The sequence below is a fragment of the Oscarella lobularis genome, chromosome 1 (assembly GCF_947507565.1).
Source record: "Oscarella lobularis chromosome 1, ooOscLobu1.1, whole genome shotgun sequence".
In the NCBI taxonomy this organism is placed as follows: Eukaryota; Metazoa; Porifera; class Homoscleromorpha; order Homosclerophorida; family Oscarellidae; genus Oscarella; species Oscarella lobularis.
This window is the reverse complement of record NC_089175.1, coordinates 2805922-2826607: the sequence shown is the minus strand read 5'-3', so window position 1 is coordinate 2826607 and position 20686 is coordinate 2805922. Positions and strand designations below refer to the sequence as shown.

General features: G+C 45.6%; 4 protein-coding genes across 7 annotated transcripts; all 4 read right to left on the bottom strand.

The window, feature by feature from the left end:
- Positions 1-66: 66 nt before the first annotated feature.
- LOC136199335 (V-type proton ATPase catalytic subunit A-like) lies at positions 67-18296 on the bottom strand. Of its 2 annotated transcripts, XM_065989524.1 has the most exons (18): positions 18288-18296; positions 3127-3175; positions 3016-3059; positions 2872-2956; positions 2751-2816; positions 2654-2697; positions 2494-2595; positions 2239-2433; positions 2094-2188; positions 1870-2032; positions 1527-1758; positions 1237-1351; positions 1118-1181; positions 917-1060; positions 801-860; positions 650-744; positions 333-504; positions 67-280 (listed from the first exon to the last, which is right to left on the bottom strand). In XM_065989524.1, exons 2-18 carry the CDS (start codon positions 3158-3160, stop codon positions 188-190), a joined length of 1803 nt encoding a protein of 600 aa, XP_065845596.1. In that variant the 5' UTR covers positions 3161-3175; positions 18288-18296; the 3' UTR covers positions 67-187. The 2 variants fall into 2 exon arrangements, with proteins under 2 accessions (XP_065845596.1, XP_065845590.1); XM_065989518.1 differs by lacking the exon at positions 18288-18296 and having other exon boundaries at positions 3127-3247.
- LOC136199326 (uncharacterized) lies at positions 3411-6114 on the bottom strand. The gene is made up of 7 exons (XM_065989515.1): positions 5629-6114; positions 5417-5571; positions 5155-5340; positions 4951-5098; positions 4619-4821; positions 4354-4567; positions 3411-4293 (listed from the first exon to the last, which is right to left on the bottom strand). The coding sequence occupies exons 1-7, from the start codon at positions 5870-5872 to the stop codon at positions 3527-3529; spliced, it is 1917 nt and encodes a 638-aa protein (XP_065845587.1). The 5' UTR covers positions 5873-6114; the 3' UTR covers positions 3411-3526.
- LOC136199359 (uncharacterized) lies at positions 6572-16444 on the bottom strand. The gene is made up of 3 exons (XM_065989535.1): positions 16347-16444; positions 12870-16281; positions 6572-6818 (listed from the first exon to the last, which is right to left on the bottom strand). The coding sequence occupies exons 1-3, from the start codon at positions 16369-16371 to the stop codon at positions 6572-6574; spliced, it is 3684 nt and encodes a 1227-aa protein (XP_065845607.1). The 5' UTR covers positions 16372-16444.
- LOC136199352 (dual specificity protein kinase shkA-like) lies at positions 17092-20483 on the bottom strand. 3 transcript variants are annotated; one of them, XM_065989533.1, is made up of 5 exons: positions 20273-20483; positions 18679-20217; positions 18271-18626; positions 18065-18213; positions 17092-18014 (listed from the first exon to the last, which is right to left on the bottom strand). In XM_065989533.1, the coding sequence occupies exons 2-3, from the start codon at positions 19263-19265 to the stop codon at positions 18377-18379; spliced, it is 837 nt and encodes a 278-aa protein (XP_065845605.1). In that variant the 5' UTR covers positions 19266-20217; positions 20273-20483; the 3' UTR covers positions 17092-18014; positions 18065-18213; positions 18271-18376. The 3 variants fall into 3 exon arrangements, with proteins under 3 accessions (XP_065845605.1, XP_065845604.1, XP_065845603.1); XM_065989532.1 differs by having other exon boundaries at positions 17092-18213; positions 18679-20041; positions 20117-20217; XM_065989531.1 differs by having other exon boundaries at positions 17092-18213.
- Between the last annotated feature and the right edge of the window lie 203 nt (positions 20484-20686).

The window sequence follows — 20686 nt, the reverse complement described above, 5'->3', positions numbered from 1 at the left end:
AACTTTGTTAGTCGGTCAAAAGTGATTTGGACGACGCCAATTTTCGTGTAGCGAGCCAGGGCTATATAAACATGTGCGCGTAACGCGCGCGTCGTGTTATTGAAGCGGGGGGGAGGGAAACACACCGGCTAAGGCTAAGAAAAAATACAGAATGCACACATGTGCGCTCGTTCTCACCGACCGAAAATCATTCCTCTAATTTTCGAAACGCCTCAATCATTTCTTCCTGCAATTCAGACATTTCCTTCTTGATTTTTGTCTCGCCGTCAGCAGAAGGATCCTATGATTGAATAGTTGAGCAACGCATTACTCGGGGGAGGTCTCCATTTTACCTTGAATTTCATGCTGCTTAGTTTGTACAAAATGTCGCCCATTTGATCTCGAATGATTGCCCACGTGATCTTATTTTCTGACTGAGCTGTCGTTTCGACGGCGTGACGAGCCATGTCGTAGAAAGAGCAGATGTTGGCAAGCATGAGCACGGTCTTGTAAAAAGGACAATATCTGAAAAAGAGAAAGAGATATATCTCAATGACGAGGACACCCTCGTAACCGCCCAGCCCCCCTGAATAATTATTACACTCCCACAACGGTTGCTTAATTTTTTTTAGCCCAGAAGTGTGAAAAGCTTTATGGGACCTTCCCCTACCTGTCATATGGCGTATAGCCGTTCTGCTGCAGAAAGTCATCCTTTAGAAGCTTAGCCACTTCGAGAGTGATCTTGTCTGATTCAGCTAAAGAACCCTAGACGCATACCCTCCCATTATTTTTGTGTCCACTACTAATAGAACAGTAGTTACCTTTCCAACTAGCTGCACAATTTCAGATAGATCTTCCTCCTCTTGCAGAATTTGCTTGACCTAGTTCACAACGTTGATCGCTAATCCCCGCGATTATTTTTCCCCATTCGTCTTGCCTTCGTTCGAAAGGAAATGAAGTCGGGATACGACTTCTCGTAAAAATCGTCTAAAGCTCTCATGTATTTACTGTAGCTAGTCAGCCAATTGACGCTCGGGAAATGCTTTCGTTGAGCAAGTTTCTTGTCTAAGCCCCAAAACACCTAAACAACAGTTAAGAAGAAGAAGAAGAAGATCCCCAATCCAATCTAATAGATTACCTGCACAATACCCAGTGTTGCTGACGTCACGGGATCAGAGAAGTCACCACCAGGTGGCGAGACACTGAGAAAAGAAGATATAAATAGAGAGAGAAAAACAGGACGCAGAGAATTCTTACGCTCCCACTAGAGTCACACTGCCTTCTCGTCGCGGATTTCCGAGACATATCGTCTTTCCGGCACGTTCATAGAAAGAAGCCAAACGAGCTCCAAGATAGGCCGGATATCCACTATCTAAATAACAGAGAAACCGCATATAAGAGCATGCATGGAAGGGCTGCGCAGTGGTCAAAGAACAAGAAAACCCACTTGGATATCTATCTATCTATCTATCTAGACAAAGATCTAATCAGGTGACGCGTTCCCCAAAATGAACGTGTTCTCGCTTCTCTTATCTAGGACTTCATACCTGCGGGCATTTCTGCGAGACGACCCGAGATTTCTCGGAGCGCTTCGGCCCAACGCGACGTCGAATCGGCCATCATCGACACGTTGTAGCCCATATCGCGAAAGTATTCGGCCAGCGTGATTCCCGTGTAGATGGACGCCTCGCGAGCGGCGACGGGCATGTTCGACGTGTTGGCGACGAGCGCCGTTCGTTTCATGATCGATTCCGTCTTGCCGGCTACTTGAATGGTCAGCTGAAAGAAAAGAAATACTAACGTTATGCGCTCGTATGTATCTCTCCACTGAACCCCTATTTCTTTGTACTACTACTACTACCAAAGACTGTGTCTTCGCATTTTTCTTACTTCTGGAAAGTCTCTCAATACTTCGGACATCTCGTTTCCGCGTTCGCCGCATCCGACGTATATGATGACGTCAGAATTCGAGTACTTGGACAGCGATTGCGATATGACCGTCTTTCCGCATCCAAACGCTCCGGGAATGGCCGTCGTTCCTCCTTGAACACACCTGTCAAATACAAAAAAAAATTCAAAACCCCGCCCAACAATTTGCACTAAACTCTCCGTACGGAAACAGAGCGTCCAAAACGCGCTGTCCGGTCAACAGGGGATGATTCGCCGCCAGTTTTTCCGTTACCGGTCTCATCTGACGCACAGGCCAGACCTAAAAAAAGCCCTATCACAACTCATATCCAAATCATTGACATCACTAACTTGTATCATGTTGAATCTCTGCTTCTCACCCTCAAATTCAATCTCAATTATTTCATCTTCAACGGTATAGTTTCCCGCTTCGGCTATGTATGAAACGCGGCCTTGTTTCCCCGGCGGAAGCATCATGCGATGCTGTATCAACGTGTTCTCGTTGATAATACCGTAAATATCGCCGCCAGTAATCAAGCTACCGACCTAAAAAAAACGACAGTGAGACGTGGAAAGAATCACACAAAGAAACGTAGCCCCCTATACTTTGATATTTCCCGGTTGGAATTCCCATTTCTGCGTTCGACTCAAACTCTTCGTGAAGATACCGCGCGGAATGTAAATGCTCTCAGTCATTTCATTGATTTCCTGGGGGGAGACGACATAAATCGATTCGGTGTCGCGGGATTTTTCTTTCTTCCCCTACCTTGAGTGGACGTTGAATTCCGTCGAAAATCGATCCCAATATGCCTGCGAGAACGAAATCGAAAAAAACGTCGCGCGTGGATCTGTGGTACACGTACCGGGTCCCAGTTCGACGGAGAGCGGTTTTCCTGTGCGAAGGACGGGATCTCCGACGCTGACGCCCGCTATATAGGCGAAAAATCGAGACGCTCCTCCTATTCGAATCTCCTAATCACTTACACGTCTCTTCGTACACCTGTATCGTCGCCTTGTCGCCTTCCAGGCGAATGATCTCGCCCACGAGCTTGAAATGGCCCACGCGAACCTGAAAGGAGGCCCCGGTTTGCTGCTCGCGCTTCTGGTGACGTTGCGCGCTCTTCTTACCAGTTCGTACATCGCTGAACCGCTCATGCGTTCGGCTGTCACGACTGGTGGGCGAAACGGGCGGGTGAGATCGCGCGAGGCGGCGAAGGCGATGTCATATAGAGATCGTACCTGGACCTGATACGGCACACACGTAGCCGTACATGCTCTCGTGGTCGAAGTCCATTTTTTGCACGATCTTCCTCACGTACGTACGTAGAAGGCACGAGGAACGTCACGTGGTGTTTAGTCACTCCGGACGCGCACGCTTGCGTTGCGTTACGTCAAGACGATTAATTAACTAGTATAGGGAGGAGGGAATCTTGCAATATCTCGAAGCGTTTGAAAATCGTTCAAGACTTAGGATTTGTCAACACATTCTCATAGCAAACTTAATTAATTTTGTCATAAATTTCTTTAGGGTATTTCAGGACTGCCGACTGAACTCAAGGAGCACACAGTCTGCTCCTATGAAACTGCTTGTACATACCAATATAAAAACAGAAAACAACTAATAAGAAAATGTGTCCAGTTAAAATGTCAGTTTGTGGCCTTTAGGTCCAAAATACCCTTGTACCTTGCGTCGAGGGTTGCTCTGAGCATCTTTGCTCTGAGGTAGTCGACAAAATTGATTGAAGCAATAAATCGCGCCGGGACGATTAGAAATGTCATCTTTGATCATTCTGGAACAGATGTTAAACACATCTTTTCGAGAGCTTAGCGTCAAAAGTTGAGTCTGCCTCCTGGCAACACTAGGATTTTCACAAAGAAAAATTTCAATCAAGGTGACTCCCAAACTGTAGATGTCGCTAGGTAAGGAACTTGAAATACGATTAGGAGCTTTACGCTCTGGAGCCAAGTACGGTAAACTAAGAGGTCCACCAGAGATCGACCCAAGCCGATGAGCCGCTCCAAGATCACCCAACTTGGCTTCCATGGCACTAGTGAGTAAAACGTTTGTAGGGCGAATGTCACCGTGAATGTAGGGCTTAGACTGAAGAGTGTGCAAATAAGCAACTGCACGGACAATATCCAGTGCAATACCAATTTGTTCATTCTCATTGAGAGGCTGTGACTGCTGGCGCGATACATCCAATAACTCGGCAAGTGAACCTTCTAGACGCTCCGACACAATGGTCTGACGGTTAGAGACCATCAGTAGGCCATAGGTGGTGACAATGTTAGGATGACGCAGACGATGGAGCGTCAAAATTTCTTGCTTGAAATCTTCAACACTACAGCCACTTTTCATCGCTTTTATAGCTACAGGTAGTCCAAGGAATGATCCGGTGTAAACGTCTAATACAGAATTTAAATTATTAATATTAAATACTTGTGCAACGCCATAAGAAAACGTACCTCCAAAGGAGCCTGAGCCCAACATCTCATGTTCGTTGACCTGCGCAAGTTCTGGATTAAGGCAAAGTGGTTCAACACATTTGCTATGCTCCTTATTCACTTCGTCTAGTGACGACAAAGCGTTAGAAAGTTTCTGCTCAAGATGACTTATTTCATCCAAAAGAGATACAGTGTTTTGATTTTTTGCAAGCGCTTCAATATCCCTTCTGTGTTTCTAAATTGTGACATGATAAGGTCGGGCCTAGAAAACGCGTGATCTCTTTACCTCCTGAAATCGTTTCATTTCTTCTGATAGTGCCGCTTCGTACTGTAGCTTAGTATTTTCATGTAATTGCGCCACCGCTCCATCCCACGCACTTTGCCACTGAACATCAGATGCTTCCATCAACGAGACAGCATCTTCGCAGTCACGTTCAAGCTCAGCAATGCGCAAATCTTTGTCACTCAATGCAGGCAAGGCTCGAACGTCTATCAAAATCAAATACTTTATTCGGACGAGTGTACATGTAATACGATCACGTTAGCAGTGAGACCATGTAAGCGGAATTAATTAATTAATTAAAAGAGGTGGTTGCAAACAGCAAAAATCACACTTACTTTGTTTCAAATGGTAAAAAATATAATTTCCAGTTCCACCATTTGGCAGCATCCCGCCGACGAGGACAACACTAAGCTGATCCTTCACGCAGACGCATGTAGCAGAGTGATGAGCAATTGAACAATCAATAGGTCCGCCCGTTTTATTCTGGTTACAACCCAGCATAATTAGATGCAATTGTATCACTATGATACTTGACTTGCCTTAAAGTGAGCAACAGTCCACTGAGACTCAGAAAAATTGTAGTAATAAGGCAACCGGTCAAAATCATCAGAGGAAGTCTTCCCGCCAAAAAGTAGAAAAAACAGCTCTCCTCCAATAGAAAATCTTGATAGAGTGTGCCAACCTCTATGGGGTGGCTGCAAACCAACAGAAAGAGAAATCCACTCCTACAAAAAAATAGTCAAGTTCGGCCTGTGTACATTCAATATAAACTCTTAATTAATTAATTGATTAATTAATCACTTTTTTTCCTATGTCAACAATAAAAAGATCACTAAACGTATGACAACCATGACCGCCATGCAAGAGAGCTCGGCCATCATCAATTAAAGCCATTGCAGCAGCACAGCGCGGTTCAGGACGGGTGCCGGCCATATCAACACTTTCCCACCTGGAACCTATATATTTTATCAACACTGATATAGACATCATATCTGCTACAAAGCTAAATTTACTGCGAAGGTTGAATACATATAATTCATTGTTGAATCCAAAATCGTATTGGGGTTCCTGAATCCAAGAGGCCCCCGCCTGTATTTCGGCTCCCGGATTAGGACCGTACCCGCCGAAAAGGAGCAGATTTTCCAAATTCAGAGCCACGAAACAGCAGCTAGATCGACCATGAGGTATTTCAGAAGTTGTATCAATCGGCTGTTCACTCCAGCTTAGGTTAGTCGTGTCGAGACGATACATATCCATCGAACGACTCCCGTCTTCCCGTTTTCCGCCGTACGTGAATACCGTATCGCGGATTACTTCGCATCGAGCGCGGTAGCACGGAGGGGGGACGTCTCCGGACGCCCACCGTTGCTCCCAAGTGCCAGATGAGATGCTGTGTAGGTGAATCAGGTCCCTCGGGAAGAATTTCTTGCCGTCCAAAGATATACCGCCCCATAGACAAGCTGTATCGCCTAGGACAACGCATTCGAGATCGCACCTCGGCTCTGGCTGCGATCCCGCCATGAAAGTTACGAAACTAAAAAAACGCATGCGTGCACTGAGATCAGGTGAGCCGCCGGCGGGACTGGGCGGGACCTGTCGCACGTGCAATCCGTGCAACCTCCCTCGTACCGAAATCTAGAAGCGAGTTTTGGGACACGGCTGAGCACCGAGAATGATCATCTGCAGACTTTGGGCTTTCAGAACGCAGTCAGACTCTCGAGATGCTCTGCACGCCCAATTCTGCGGGTAGTATCCCTCATCTACGCAGTCTACAATATAAATATGTTGCGTTTTCTGAGTTACGTAGAAGGCACGAGGAATGTCACGCAGCCCGTGCACAGTTGACCAAATCGATTGCTGCCCAATTCTGTACCAGTCTGTACGATCTTCATTTGTCGTGTTTGTCACTCCGGACGCGCCGGCGCACATACGTGTTACGTCAAAACGATTAATTAACTAGTATAGGGAATTTTGCAATGTCTCCAAGCGCTTGAAAATCATTCTAAACGTCGGTCTTAGGTTCGGTTCGCGTTGCCAACACGTTTTCATTAGTTCTATAATTCCTCGTGGCCACTCTGACGTCACCGTAGGTCGCATGCCCTTTTCGCAAATGAGCTCCACTAAGGTGCATAGATGCTGAGGCAGGTGCCGGTCGTCGTACGGTTTTCGTCGAGAGAAGATCTCCCACATCACAATTCCAAAACTGTATATAGAATCACGATGTTATCAACATATAAGTTCTTATACCGTACCGTACCTATAGATGTCGACAGATGCTCCATAGGCTTGATGCAGAAGTAGCTCAGGTGCTTTCCACAGACTAGTTCCGTGTCGCCAAGACATATTTTTGTATCGGGCACGGAGCAACGGCTGGGTCTCGTCATCTGAATCGGATACCGGAAACTGGTCTCCCGCCGAAATTTCTGTCTGTATTTCATCTTTTGATGACTTCAAAAGACGTCTTGCCGTGCCGAAATCGCTCACTTTTACTACCCAGTTTTGGCTTACCAACAAATTCGCCGCCTTCAAGTCTCTGTGAATTCGAGGTGGATTCAGCTCGTGAAGAAAACGCATTCCATTCGCTGAATCCAAGCAAAATCCAATATTCTGATCGACGTTGAGAGACGTCGACCTATCCATTAGGACGCCGTGAAGAGATCCTCGTGAAACGAATTCCGTGACGAGAAATAAATTACCATCAGTTTGGAACGATCCTGCTCCGAGAAATAGTACAATATTTGGATGACGAAGATGTCTCATGAAGTCGATTTCTTGCTGAAATTGTTCGTTTGAATTGTTCACAAATAGTCGCTCGTTTTCATTGAGAATTTTGATGGCTACTTGCATCTCGCGATACTCGGCCAGCCAAACTTCGCCAAATCCGCCCTCGCCAATTTTGTTCACGAACTTGATTTCGTCACCTTCAATTCGCCATCCTTCTAGAAGATCGTCGATTTCGTTTTCGCGCTCCTGTAGATTCTGAGCGTCGCGTCGTGCCCTCTTCACGTACTGAACAATTTTGTAGATCAGAAAGATCACGGCAATTGAAACGAGAACGGACGCCGTAAACACGAGCAGTGGCCAAAAACTCTTGCACGTATTACCCGAGAACGGAAATCGACAATGACATTCGTATTCAATGTTCGGTCTCGAAGCTACACACGTTCCCCCAAAGTCGCATATTTCGCTGCACTCCGAGCAGTTAGTCGAGCTCGACGAGCCGTGCGACTTTGTGCTGAAAAACAAACTGCACTTATCGCACGCAGGTCCGCTATTGTCGCTGTAATAACCGACGTCGCACGGACGACAACCGTCGGTAAAAAAGTCGCCCTCCTCGCCCGGATTGCAGCCCGGCTGAAGTGTCAACATTGTGTCCACGACAGCACCGTCCGATCCTATTCCACCGTACACGAGTAACTTGCTCTCAAACAAAACCATTCCGTGGAAATATCGCGCTGGCATGTCTTTTGACGGCTGCAATGCTCTCCAATGTCTTTCGTACATGTCAAACGCAAGTAAAACATTTGATATGAGATTTTTAGAACAAAGATCGACAGGATCGGCTTTATTTTTTTCTAGGATTTTTTTGTGGTGCTCTCGGCATCCTCCGTAGACCAACATTTGTCGGCCGCTCATGACGGCAGTGTGATGACGCAAGCCTAGATTCGGTCTGCTACGAGAGTCGGTGGTGTAAGGAATTTGACTCCAAGGACCAGAAGGCAGAGTGAACTGCCATAAATCGCGAAACGTAGAATCAAAGTCAGTTCCTCCGAATATTAGCATCTGCTTTTGTCTTGTTCGTACGTCAAACGCTACGACGGCCGTGTGACCAAACCGAGTCGAAGGACATTCGCTTGCAATGTACCTCGTCCAAATGGGATTTGCAGATATGTTGAATTGATTCCACGTTAGGCTCCACAAATCTTCAGCTAGGAACGCCTTCTTGTCAACAGACCTGTACGTTCGAAAACGTACACCGCCAAATATAAACATTGTCGATCCTTCGATTACTGCCGAATGAAACGCTCTGTCACTTGGCCAACTATTCCATCTGCGATTCCTCTTCTCCGGGCGATGAAAAATTCTAAAGAGAAACAACTCTGGACAGACCAAGGCCAACTTGTCAGTTGATATATAAAAGAAGACTCCTCCAAAGATAAGTAGACAATTTTTTATCACTTCTTTGCCAATTTGAACTGCAACGGAACTATGTTCTCGGAGAGTTGACGACAACAATTTTGTTCTTTCGGTAAAAAGAAAATTAGCAGATGAACGTATAGCATCTGCAATTCTTAATCTGGAGCACACGGATCTTGCAGGAAGGTACCTTTCCCACTTGTAAATTCCAGGATCTATTGAGAAGTCGACAGCTAAGCTCCATGCCGTTCCGTCGACATTTCCAACTCTACTTGCGTCTGTTGTATAGTAAAAGCCTCCATAAACATATAACTTCTTTCTGTCTTTAGTAACCGTAAACGTAAAACCCGCGAGCGGTCCGGACTCCTGGCTACTTAGCAGTACTCCCCAATTATAGTTCTGCTTTTGCGATAGATAGAACCACATGCCGTTTTCGTATGTAGAAAGGCTCGTGGTTCGGCCATAAATAATAGCAACTGTATCATCCTTGAGGCTAACATGTGGAAGTGCTCCATACGCTTTCCAGGGCATGCCAGGATAAACAGTAGTTGACACTCCTATTGTCAACCACTGACCGTAAGTAACGTTATTTGAGAAAAATCGGTATACTAAAACTGAAGAAGCAATCGATGCCTCTTCGCTGGCTACGTTACCGCGAGAGGTCAGATTCGTCAAATCCAATTGTTCCGTTGTTAACAAAACCCAGTCGTAAGCGTCTTGTTCATTCCGGCCCCGGCGAAAAACACCCGTGCTCACGACGATTGAAAATTGGTCTTTAAACAAAATATCTGGTAATTGGTGCCACATATTGGTCTTAACGTCATAAGCAAATCCACTCGGTGGAACTTGGCGACTGAAAAGCCATCCCCCTGCTACAAGCAAGTAACGGTCAAATACGCTAACGTAGCTTTGTGACCACCGTTCTAAGGGTCCGTCATTCATTTGGGGAATGTCGGACCACTCGTCTTCATCAATGTCATAAGATGCCATATCTGATAGAATTAATGGGCCCAAATGGCTTGGATAGTTCTTCACCACTCCGCCATAGACTATTACTTTTTTACCAATTGCTGCGGCTACGTGGCCAGTTCTACTCGGGTAGGGACCAGGAGCGCCCCGTTTCCACTGAATAACCGTGACACCTGATACCTGGTTTGTTTCGAGACGCCACGTGGCGTTCTGGGGGTGTGCATTTCCTCCGAAAAATATAATCGGACTGCCCTTTACGTTGGGAAAAGCAGTGGCAGTTGGTTTCGCTTCAAATAATGGTTGCTCGCCCTCCACGTCTATATCGAGCCAAGATTTAGCAGTGAAATCAAAAAAGAACGTTTGCTTTTCTTTTGGGTTTGGGTTTCTTTTTCGGGTTTCTATGACTACCAGAAGTTGACGAACAACGTCCTTTTGAGTGCCGCTTGGAATATGAACGTTGAGAAATGATGTTAATGGAAATACTAATACGGGAGACGATTTCATTTTGAATTTTATTTGCTTCCAATTGTTGTAAGCGCCGTCGCTCATTGAGACTACACCGCTGACCCGTGACATTTCTAAGCAAAGAAAAACGATGAATACTCTAGGCAAACCCTTGTGCATAATTGGTATGGTGTTGAATACCGAAAACGATCGAGGAGACCTGGTATCTGGCTTTATATAAAGGCCAGAGCGGCTGAGCGCGAAAGAGAAAGTGAAAAACTGCTCAAAAGTGAAGACTGTAAGAAAGGCTCAGAAATTCACTAAATGCTATCAACTTAGCACAACACCTCCATGTGAGCCAATAGCGCGTAGGATGTAAAAATTCCGCGCACTAGCGCATGCACGTCTCTTTGATCGAAATTGAAAACTACTTGTGAAGTTGCAGCGCTTAATTAAACCGCATCCGGTGCAGCACATCCAATTACACCGCCGCCGAGCTAATAACCCGTAGCGTGTAAAAATTTCGTGCACATTAGCTGATGCACATAATGTGCGTCGCGAAGAATCGCGGCAACATTCGTGTGCAAATCAACCAAGTCAACGATGATTCACTGGTCTTGTCGTACGGTTCTCTACTTCGTCGCTATTGCGGCGGCGGCGGCTGAACTCAAGTATAAGCCATTCAGTGACGTTGCTTACGACTTGGGTCCTATTGACAAGTGCGTCAAATCGCCGATGACGTCGTGCTACACCAAATACGGTCTAAGCAACGACACTACAACTCCAGCGTTTATGGCGAAATTTCATCTCATAATGAAAAAGATATTTTTTGTATTGGAGAAAGAGATGCCTGTGCTGCCCGTGTCAAAAGAGTGCAAGCACTACCTGTTCAACCTGTTCTGCACCGACATGGTTCAACCAGTTTGTTTTAAAAATGGGACAGTAGCGCTAACGGGTATTATAAGTCAAGAGCAATACCTAGAGGTACTACACCTATACAGAAAATGATATATACGCTGTTTTCTCCTGAATTCCTCGATGTATAGATAAATAAGAAAGCGCTTAGCTGCATGCCCGTGAGCAGCAACACTGACGACCTTGCCATAAATCTGGCTCTAACAATAACGGAAAAACTGCTACCGGCCAAAAGACCACCGTATCCTCTAAAGCAATGCAGAGAAGTCAATCTACCGCGTTGCGCTAAAAATCCTCGAGGATCGACTACTCCAGAATATCTGGCTGCTAGCGCAGAGCTGCGATACACAGCCGTGACACTAGCAGAGCCAGCAATTCGTGCATTTTATCCTTACAAGGATCTTGAAAAGTGCATGAACGAGATGTATCGCCACGTTTGTACTTATCCGACGTGCACAAGCGATAATCGACTGCAGGGTTACAGAACGAAGGAGGACTGCCTCGGCTCCTTAGATACATGGTACAGCGTTTTTTCAGTTTCACACGTCGACAATCAAATGAAAATGGGTTTGATTTAGCCTCAAATCAAAGACGGCAATTGACGAGGCTATCGCGACGATGGGGGTCAAGGTAGTGCTAAAACTTGGCCTTTGTGAAATTCTTCCAAGCAAAAAAGAACTTGACGCTTGGAAGAAGACGGCACCGTGAATAGCATTCAAAGACACGTGCAGTTTGATTCGCGTCACTACACTGCGTTTTGTATGTGTATGTATGTAGGTATGTGTTGTATGTATCATCTACTAGAAGCGCGAGTGGTCATGTAAGGGCATCAGACAACGCGGTTTAGACAGCCCCCAAAAGCTGTTTTAATATACATACCTGGCTATTTCAGGAGCAAGATACGGAATCTATAAAACTGAAATTGGAAGCTGTTCCTGTTGGAGAGCGCTAACGTACTTTCAGTGAAAAGCTGCTGATCTGCTGAGCTGATGGGGAACCTGTCTAGCATAAGGTCGAGAAAAACGTCTTGATTACGACTTGATACGTCTCCTTTGGCGGGTGACTTCGCTTGCTGCACAGCCCAGTTTAAAGGAAGGTAGAGTTCGTTGCTAATCAGTGTTAGTTTATTCATAAAATGTACCTAAAGAGCGTAGGCATCTGCCTTCAGACATCGCCGGCCATTTGACCACGCAGTGGCACGCACAGCGGTTTTCCTGTGCGTAGGACGCTCCTCCTATTTGAATCTTCTATATACGTATCTGTATCGTCGCCTACAGTACTAGACTATAGTAGTCTCTACGCGAACCTGAAAGGAGGCCCCAATTTGCTGCTAGCGCTTCCAGCGACCTGATACGGAACATACGCAGCCTGTGCACACTCTCTTGACCAAATCGACTGCTGTCCAATTCTGTACGATCTTCATTTGTCGTGTTATAGTCACTCCGGACGCGCCGGCGCACATTCGTGTTACGTCAAGACGATAAATTAACTAATATAGAGAATTTTACAATGTTTCCAAACGTTTGAAAATCATTCTAAACGTTGGCCTTAGGGTTGGTTCGCGTTGCCAACACATTCTCATTAGTTCTATAATTCCTCGTGGCCACTCTGACGTCACCGTAGGTCGCATGCCCTTTTCGCAGATGAGTTCCACTAAGCTGTTCAGATGTTGTGGCAAGCGCCGATCGTCATATGGTTTTCGTCGAGAGAAGATCTCCCACATTACAATTCCAAAACTATGTATGAAATCACGTCATGAGTTATCAACATAAGATTATATACCTTGTACCTATAAATATCGACAGAGGCTCCATAGGCTTGCTGCATAAGTAGCTCAGGTGCTTTCCACAGACTCGTTCCGTGTCGCCATGACATATTCTTGTATCGAGCTAGAAGCAATGGCTGGGTCTCCTCATCTGAATCGGATAACGGAAACTGATCTCCAGCCGAAATTTCTGTCTGTATTTCATCTTTTGATGACTTCAAAAGACGTCTTGCCGTACCGAAATCGCTCACTTTCACAACCCAGTTTTGGCTTACCAACAAATTCGCCGCCTTCAAGTCTCTGTGAATTCGAGGTGGATTCAGTTCGTGAAGAAAACGCATTCCATTCGCTGAATCCAAGCAAAATCCAATATTCTGATCGACGGTAAGAGACGTCGACCCATCCGTTAGGACACCGTGAAGAGATCCTCGTGAAACGAATTCCGTGACGAGAAATAAGTTACCGTCAGTTTGGAACGATCCTGCTCCGAGAAAAAGTACAATATTTGGATGACGAAGATGTCTCATGAAGTCGATTTCTTGTTGAAATAGTTCGTTCGAGTTGTCTACGAATAGTCGCTCATTTTCGTTGAGAATTTTAACGGCCACTTGCATCTCGCGATACTCGGCCAGCCAAACTTCGCCAAATCCGCCCTCGCCAATTTTCTCCACGAAATTTACTTCGTCTCCTTCGATTCGCCATCCTTCTAGAAGATCACCGATCTCGTTCTCGCGTTCCTGTAGATTCTCAGCGTCGCGTCGTGCCCTCTTCACGTACTGAACAATTTTGTAGATCAGAAAGATCACGGCCATTGAAACGAGAACGGAAGCCGTAAACACGAGCAATGGCCAGAAACTCTTGCACGTATTACCCGAGAATGGAAATCGACAGTGACATTCGTATTCAATGTTCGGTCTCGTAGCTACACACGTTCCTCCAAAGTCGCATATTTCGCTGCACTCCGAACAGTTGGTCGAGCTCGACGAGCCGTGCGACTTTGTGCTGAAAAACAAACTGCACTTATCGCACGCAGGTCCACTGTTGTCGCTGTAATAACCCACGTCGCACGGACGACAACCGTCGGTAAAGAAGTCGCCCTCCTCGCCCGGATTGCAGCTGGGCTGAAGTGTCAATATTGTGTCCACGACAGCACCATCTGATCCTATTCCACCGTACACGAGTAACTTGTTCTCAAACAAAACCATTCCGTGGAAATATCGCGCTGGCATGTCTTTTGACGGCTGCAATGTTCGCCAGTGTCTTTCGTACATGTCAAACGCAAGTAAAGAATCTGATACGCGATTTTTGGGACAACGATCAACGGGATCGTTTATATATTTATCTAGGATTTTTCTGTAGTGTTTTCGGCATCCTCCGTAGACCAACATTTGTCGGCCGCTCATGACGGCAGTGTGATGACGCAAGCCTAAATTTGGTCTGCTACGAGAGTCGGCGGTGTAAAGAATTTGACTCCAAGGACCAGAAGGCAGAGTGAACTGCCATAAATCGCGAAACGTAGAATCAAAGTCAGTTCCTCCGAATATTAGCATATGCTTTTGTCTTGTTCGTACGTCAAACGCTACGACGGCCGTGTGACCAAACCGATTCGGAGGACATTCTCTTGCAATGTACTTCGTCCAAACGGGATTTGAAGAAAAGTCGAATTGATTCAACGTTAGGCTCCACAAATCTTCAGCTAGAAACGCCTTCTTGTCAATACCCATGTACGTTCGAAAACGCACACCGCCGAATATGAACATTGTCGATCCGTCGATTACTGCCGAATGAAACGCCCTATCACTAGGCCAACTCATCCATTTGCGATTCCACTCCTCCGGGCGATGAAAAACTCTAAAGAGAAATGATTCTGGACAGACCAAGGCCAACTGGTCAATAGATAAATAGTAGAAGACTCCTCCAAAGATGAGTAGACAATTTGTTATCGTTTCTTTGCCAATTTGAACTGCAACGGAACTATGTCCTCGTAAAGTTGACGAAAAATATAGTGTACTTTCGCCCAAAACAGAATTACGAAGTCTACGTAAGGCATCAGAAAATGTCAATCTGGAGCACACAGATCTTGCAGGAAGGTACCTTTCCCACTTGTAAAGTCCAGGATCTATCGAGAAGTCGACAGCTAAGCTCCATGCCGTTCCGTCGACATTTCCAACTCTACTTGCGTCCGTTGTATAGTAAAAGCCTCCATAAACATATAACTTCTTTCTATCTTTAGTAACCGTAAACGTAAAACCCGCGAGCCGTCCGGGCTCCTGGCTCTTTGGCAGTATTCCCCAATTATAGTTCTGCTTTCGCGATAAATAGAACCACATGCCGTTTTCGAATGTTGTAGAATGCAGGGTTTGGGCATAAATAATAGCAACCGAATCATCCTCGAGGCTAACTTGTGGAAGCGCTCCATACGTATTCCAGGGCATGCCAGGATAAACAGTCTTAGACACTCCTATTGTCAACCACCGACCGTGAGTAACGTTGTTTGGGGAAAAGCGGTATATGAAAACTGAAGAATTAAGCGGTGTCTTTGGAACGGTGTCGTTACGGCGAGAGACAAGAATGTTTGGTGACCACTGAGTTAACAAAACCCAGTCATAAGCGTCTTGTTCATACCGACCCCGGCGAAAAACACCCGTGCTGACGACGATTTCAATTTCGTATTTAAACGGAAAAGCTGGTAATTGGTACCACATTCTGGTCTTAACGTCATAAGCAAATCCATCCGGTGGAACTTGGACATCGAAAAACCATCCCCCCGCTATAAGCAAGTAACGGTCAAATACGCTGGCGTAGCTTGGTGACCACCGTTGAAAGGGTCCCTCATTCATTTGGAGAAGGTAAGACCACTCGTCTTTATCAATATCATAAGATGCCATATCATATAGGATTAATGAGCTTAAATGACCCGGATATTGCTTTACCACTCCGCCATAAACGATTAATTTTTTACCAATTGCTGCGGCTGCGTGGCCAGTTCTACTCGGGTAGGGACCAGGAGCGCCCCGTTTCCACCGAAAAACTGCGACACCTGACACCTGGTTCGTTTCAAGACGCCACGTGGCGTTCTCATGTGCATTTCCTCCGAAAAATATAATCGGACTGCCCTTTACGTTGGGAAAAGCTGTGGCAGTTGGTTCCGTTTCAAATAATGGTTGCTCGCCTTCGACTTTTATATCAAGCCAAGAGTTAGCAGTTAGATCAAAAAAAAACGTACGCTTTTCTTTTGGGTCTTTTCTTCGGGTATCTATAATTACCAGAATTTGACGAACAACGTCCTTTTGAGTGCCGCTTGGAATATGTACGTTGAGAAATGATGTCAATGGAAATGTTAACACGGGAGACGATTGCATCTTGAACTTTATTTGCTTCCAATTGTTGTAAGTGCTGTCGCTCATTGAGACTGCAATGCTGACCCGTGACATTTCTAAGCAAAGAAAAACGATGAAATACTCTAGGCAAACCATTGTGCATTGGTATAGTGTTGAATACCAAAAATGATAGAGTGAATCTGCATGGTATCTGGCTTTATATAAAGACCAGAGCGGCTGCGCGCGAAAGAGAAAGTGAAAAAACTGCTCAAAAGTGAAGACGCCTCAAGACTGTAAAAAAGCTCAAGAAATTCGCTGCGTACTATCAACTAAGCACAACACCTCCATGTGAACGAATAGTACGTAGGATGTAAAAATTCCGTGCACTAGCGCGTGCACGTGTCTTTGATCAAAATTGAAACTACTCGTGAAGTTGCATCTCCATGGTGCAGCACATCTAATTATACCGCCGCCGAGCTAATAACACGTAGCGTGTAAAAATTCCGTGCAATAGCTTATATATAACTTACTGTATACATATATATATATATAATAAAGTAGCGTGCCAAAGAAGTGGCACCATTTGTGTGCGAGCGTGCAAGTCGGCCAAGTCAATTAATGACTCACTGGTCTCGTCGTACGGTTCTCTACTTCGTCGCTATCGCGGCGGTAGCTGGACTCAAGTATAAACCATTCAGTGACGTTGCTTACGATTTGGGTCCTATTGACAAGTGCGTCAAATCGCCGATGACGTCGTGCTACACCAAATATGGTCTAAGCAACGACACTACAACTCCAGCGTATATGGCGAAATTTCATTACACGATGAAAAAGTTTTATTTTGTATTCGAAAGAGCGATGACTGTGTTGCCTTTGGCAAAAGAGTGCAAGCCATTCGTGTCTAAACTGTTCTGTGCCGACCTGGTTCAGCCGGTTTGTTTTAAAAACGGAACAGCAGCGCTAACGGGGATTATAAGTCAAGAGCAATACCTAGAGGTACTATACCTATACAGAAAATGATACGCGGTTTTCTCTCTGAATCTCTTTTGTAGATAAATAAGAAATTGCTCAGCTGCATGCCCTTAAGCAGCAATAACAACTTTATTATCAATGCGGTTCTGACAATAATAGAAAAATTGCTACCGACCAGAAAACCACCGTACCCTCTAAAGCAATGCAGAGAAGTCAATCTACCGCGTTGCGCTAAAAATCCTCGAGGATCGACTACTCCAGAATATCTGGCTGCTAGCATAGAGCTGCGATACACATTCGCGATTCTAGCAGAGCCAGTACTTCGTGCACTTTGGCATTTGGAAGATATTGATAAGTGCCTAAACGAGTCGTATCGCCACGTCTGTACTTATCCGACGTGCACAAGCGATAATCGACTGCAGGGTTACAACACGAAGGAGGAGTGCCTCGGCGGCTTTGATAAATGGTACTGCATTTTTCAGTTTCACGCGTCGACAATCAAATGAAATTTGATTTGACTTTGCAGCTTTCCAAGTCCTTCCAGGACACTCATAACGGCTCTCACGAGGCAGCTACGCGAGGTGATGCTACATATCCTTTGTGAACTTTTTCCAAGCAAAAAAGAAGTCGATGCTTGGAGTATAAGTCACCGTGAATAGCGTTCAAAGATACGTGCAGTTTGATTCGCGTCACTACGCTGCGTTTTGTATGCATATATGTATGTATGAGTTTATGTAGGACTACTGTACTAATAAAGGGGTTGCTATACATAGAGTTGATGGAAAGCGTCAACGTACTTTCAGTGAACGGCTCCTGATCTGTAGCTTATGGGGAAATCTCTGGGGAAATCTGGGGAACCTGTCTACCGTGCGCTCTCCTACTCAAGAGGAATTAGAGTTCGTTACTAATCAGTGGTAAATTATTTACAAAAATGTACTGACGCGCACGCTGAAGGCGAAAAATCGAGAGACGCTCCTAATCACTTACACGTCTCGTCCCTTCGTACACCTGCACCGTCACCTTGTCGCCTTCCAGGCGAATGATCTCGCCTGCGAGCTTGAAATGGCCCAGCGAACCTGAAAGGAGGCCCCAATTTTCCGCAAGCACTTCCAGCAACACACACGTAGCCGTACATGCTCTCTTGATCGAATCGATCGCTGTCCATGTCCATTCTTGCACGATCTTTATTTGTGGTGTTTTAGTCGCGCACGCTCGCGTTACGTCAAGACGATTAATTAACTAATATTGAGAATTTTGCAATGTTTCCAAGCGTTTGCAAATATTTCGAAACGTTGGCCTCAAGGTTGGTTCGCGTTGCCAACACATTCTCATTAGTTCTATAATTTCTCGTGGCCACTCAGATGACGTCACCGTAGGTCGCATGCCCTTTTCGCAAATGAGTTCCACTAAGCTGTTCAGATGTTGTGGCAAGCGCCGATCGTCATATGGTTTTCGTCGAGAGAAGATCTCCCACATTACAATTCCAAAACTGTGAAATAACGCGTCAAGATGTTATCAACAAAAGATTATATAACGTGTACCTATAGATGTCGACGGATGCTCCATAGGCTTGCTGCATGAGTAGCTCGGGTGCTTTCCACAGACTCGTTCCGTGTCTCCAAGACATATTCTTGTATCGAGCTAGAAGCAACGGCTGGGTCTCGTCATCGGATACCGGAAACTGGTCGCCAGCCGAAATTTCTCCCTGATTCAGTTCATCTTTTGATGATTTCAAAAGACGTCTTGCCGTGCCGAAATCGCTCACTTTCACAACCCAGTTTTGGCTTACCAACAAATTCGCCGCCTTCAAGTCTCTGTGAATTCGAGGCGGATTCAGCTCGTGAAGAAAACGCATTCCATTCGCTGAATCCAAGCAAAATCCAATATTCTGATCGACGGTAAGAGACGTCGACCCATCCGTTAGGACACCGTGAAGAGATCCTCGTGAAACGAATTCCGTGACGAGAAATAGGTTACGGTCAGTTTGAAACGATCCTGCTCCGAGAAATAGTACAATATTTGGATGACGAAGATGTCTCATGAAGTCGATTTCTTGCTGAAATAGTTCGTTTGAATTGTTCACAAATAGTCGCTCGTTTTCGTTGAGAATTTTGATGGCTACTTGCATCTCGCGATACTCGGCCAGCCAAACTTCGCCAAATCCGCCCTCGCCAATTTTCTCCACGAAATTGATTTCGTCACCTTCGATTCGCCATCCTTCTAGAAGATCACCAATCTCTTTCTCGCGTTCCTGTAGATTCTCAGCGTCGCGTCGTGCCCTCTTTACGTACTGTACAATTTTGTAGATCAGAACGATTACAGCAGTTGAAACGAGAACGGAAGCCGTAAACACGAGCAGTGGCCAGAAGCTCTTGCACGTATTACCCGAGAATGGAAATCGACAATGACATTCGTATTCAATGTTCGGTCTCGTAGCTACACACGTTCCCCCAAAATCGCATATTTCGCTGCACTCCGAACAGTTAGTCGAGCTTTCGCGGCGACGGTGCAGGAGCTGGTGCTAAAAACTGGCATGTGTGAACTTGTTCCAAGCAAAACGGAACTTGACACTTAATTGGAAGAAGTCAGCACCTCATGAATAGCAGCATTCAAAGACACGTGCACTTTGATTTGCGTTGCTACACTGCGTTTTGTATGTGTTGTATGTCATCTACTAACTTTAGTAGCATGAGTGGTCATGTGAAATGAGCGTCAGACAATGTCCCCCAAAAGCTGTTTTAATTAGTATACTTACCTGGCGTGACACGGAATCTATAAAACTGAAATTGGAAGCTGTTGGAAAGCGCTAGCGTGAACAGCTGCTGATCTGCTGGGGAACCTGTCTTGCGTAAGGTCGAGAAAATAACGGCTTGGTACGTGTCCTTTGGCGGGTGACTTCACTTGCTGCATAGCCCAGTTCAAAGCAAAGAAGGTAGAGCTCGTTGCTAATCAGTGGTAGTTTATTCAAAAAAAATGTACCTGAAGAGTGTAGGCATCTGCCATCAGCGTCGGCCATTTGACCACGCACAGCGGTTTTCCTGTGCGTACAGCTAGAACGGGATCTCCGACGCTGACGCCCACTGAAAGCGAAAAATCGAGAGACGCTCCTCCTATTCGAATCTTCTATACACGTACCTGTATCGTCGCCTTGTCGCCTTTCAGGCGAATGGTCTCGCCTGGCCTCTACGCGAGCATGGCCCACGCAAACCTGAAAGGAGGCCCCAATTCGCTGCTAGCGCTTCCAGCGACCTAATACGGAACACACGTAGCCCGTATATGCTCTCTTGATCGAATTGATTGCTGTCCAATTCTGTACGATCTTCATTTGTGGTGTTTAGTCACTCCGGACGCGCCGGCGCACATTCGTGTTACGTCAGACGATTAATTAACTAATACATGTGTAGAGAATTTTTGCAATGTCTCCAAGCGTTTACAAATATTTCGAAACGTTGGCCTTAGGGTTGGTTCGCGTTGCCAACATATTCTCATTAGTTCTATAATTCCTCGTGGCCACTCTGACGTCACCGTCGGTCTCATACCGTTTTCTCA

Excerpts from the sequence above, each read along its gene's own strand:
- LOC136199335 (XM_065989518.1), bottom strand. The coding sequence starts at position 3,181 with ATGGACTTCGACCACGAGAGCATGTACGGCTACGTGTGTGCCGTATCA. Across the intron at positions 3,060-3,126 it reads GTGTGCCGTATCAGGTCCAG|TCGTGACAGCCGAACGCATG; the intron begins GTACGATCTCTA and ends TTCGCCCACCAG. Across the intron at positions 2,596-2,653 it reads GAATTCAACGTCCACTCAAG|GAAATCAATGAAATGACTGA; the intron begins GTAGGGGAAGAA and ends GTCTCCCCCCAG.
- LOC136199326 (XM_065989515.1), bottom strand. The coding sequence starts at position 5,872 with ATGGATATGTATCGTCTCGACACGACTAACCTAAGCTGGAGTGAACAG. Across the intron at positions 5,572-5,628 it reads ATATGTATTCAACCTTCGCA|GTTCCAGGTGGGAAAGTGTT; the intron begins GTAAATTTAGCT and ends TAAAATATATAG. Across the intron at positions 4,568-4,618 it reads AAATGAAACGATTTCAGGAG|AAACACAGAAGGGATATTGA; the intron begins GTAAAGAGATCA and ends GTCACAATTTAG.
- LOC136199359 (XM_065989535.1), bottom strand. The coding sequence starts at position 16,371 with ATGCAGATTCACTCTATCATTTTTG. Across the intron at positions 16,282-16,346 it reads GATTCACTCTATCATTTTTG|AAATGTCACGGGTCAGCATT; the intron begins GTATTCAACACT and ends TTCTTTGCTTAG. Across the intron at positions 6,819-12,869 it reads GCCTCTGTCGATATTTATAG|TTTTGGAATTGTGATGTGGG; the intron begins GTACAAGGTATA and ends TTCTATATACAG.
- LOC136199352 (XM_065989531.1), bottom strand. The coding sequence starts at position 19,265 with ATGCAAGTAGCCATCAAAATTCTCAACGAAAACGAGCGACTATTTGTG. Across the intron at positions 18,627-18,678 it reads GCATCCGTCGACATCTATAG|TTTTGGAATTGTAATGTGGG; the intron begins GTACACGTTATA and ends GTTATTTCACAG.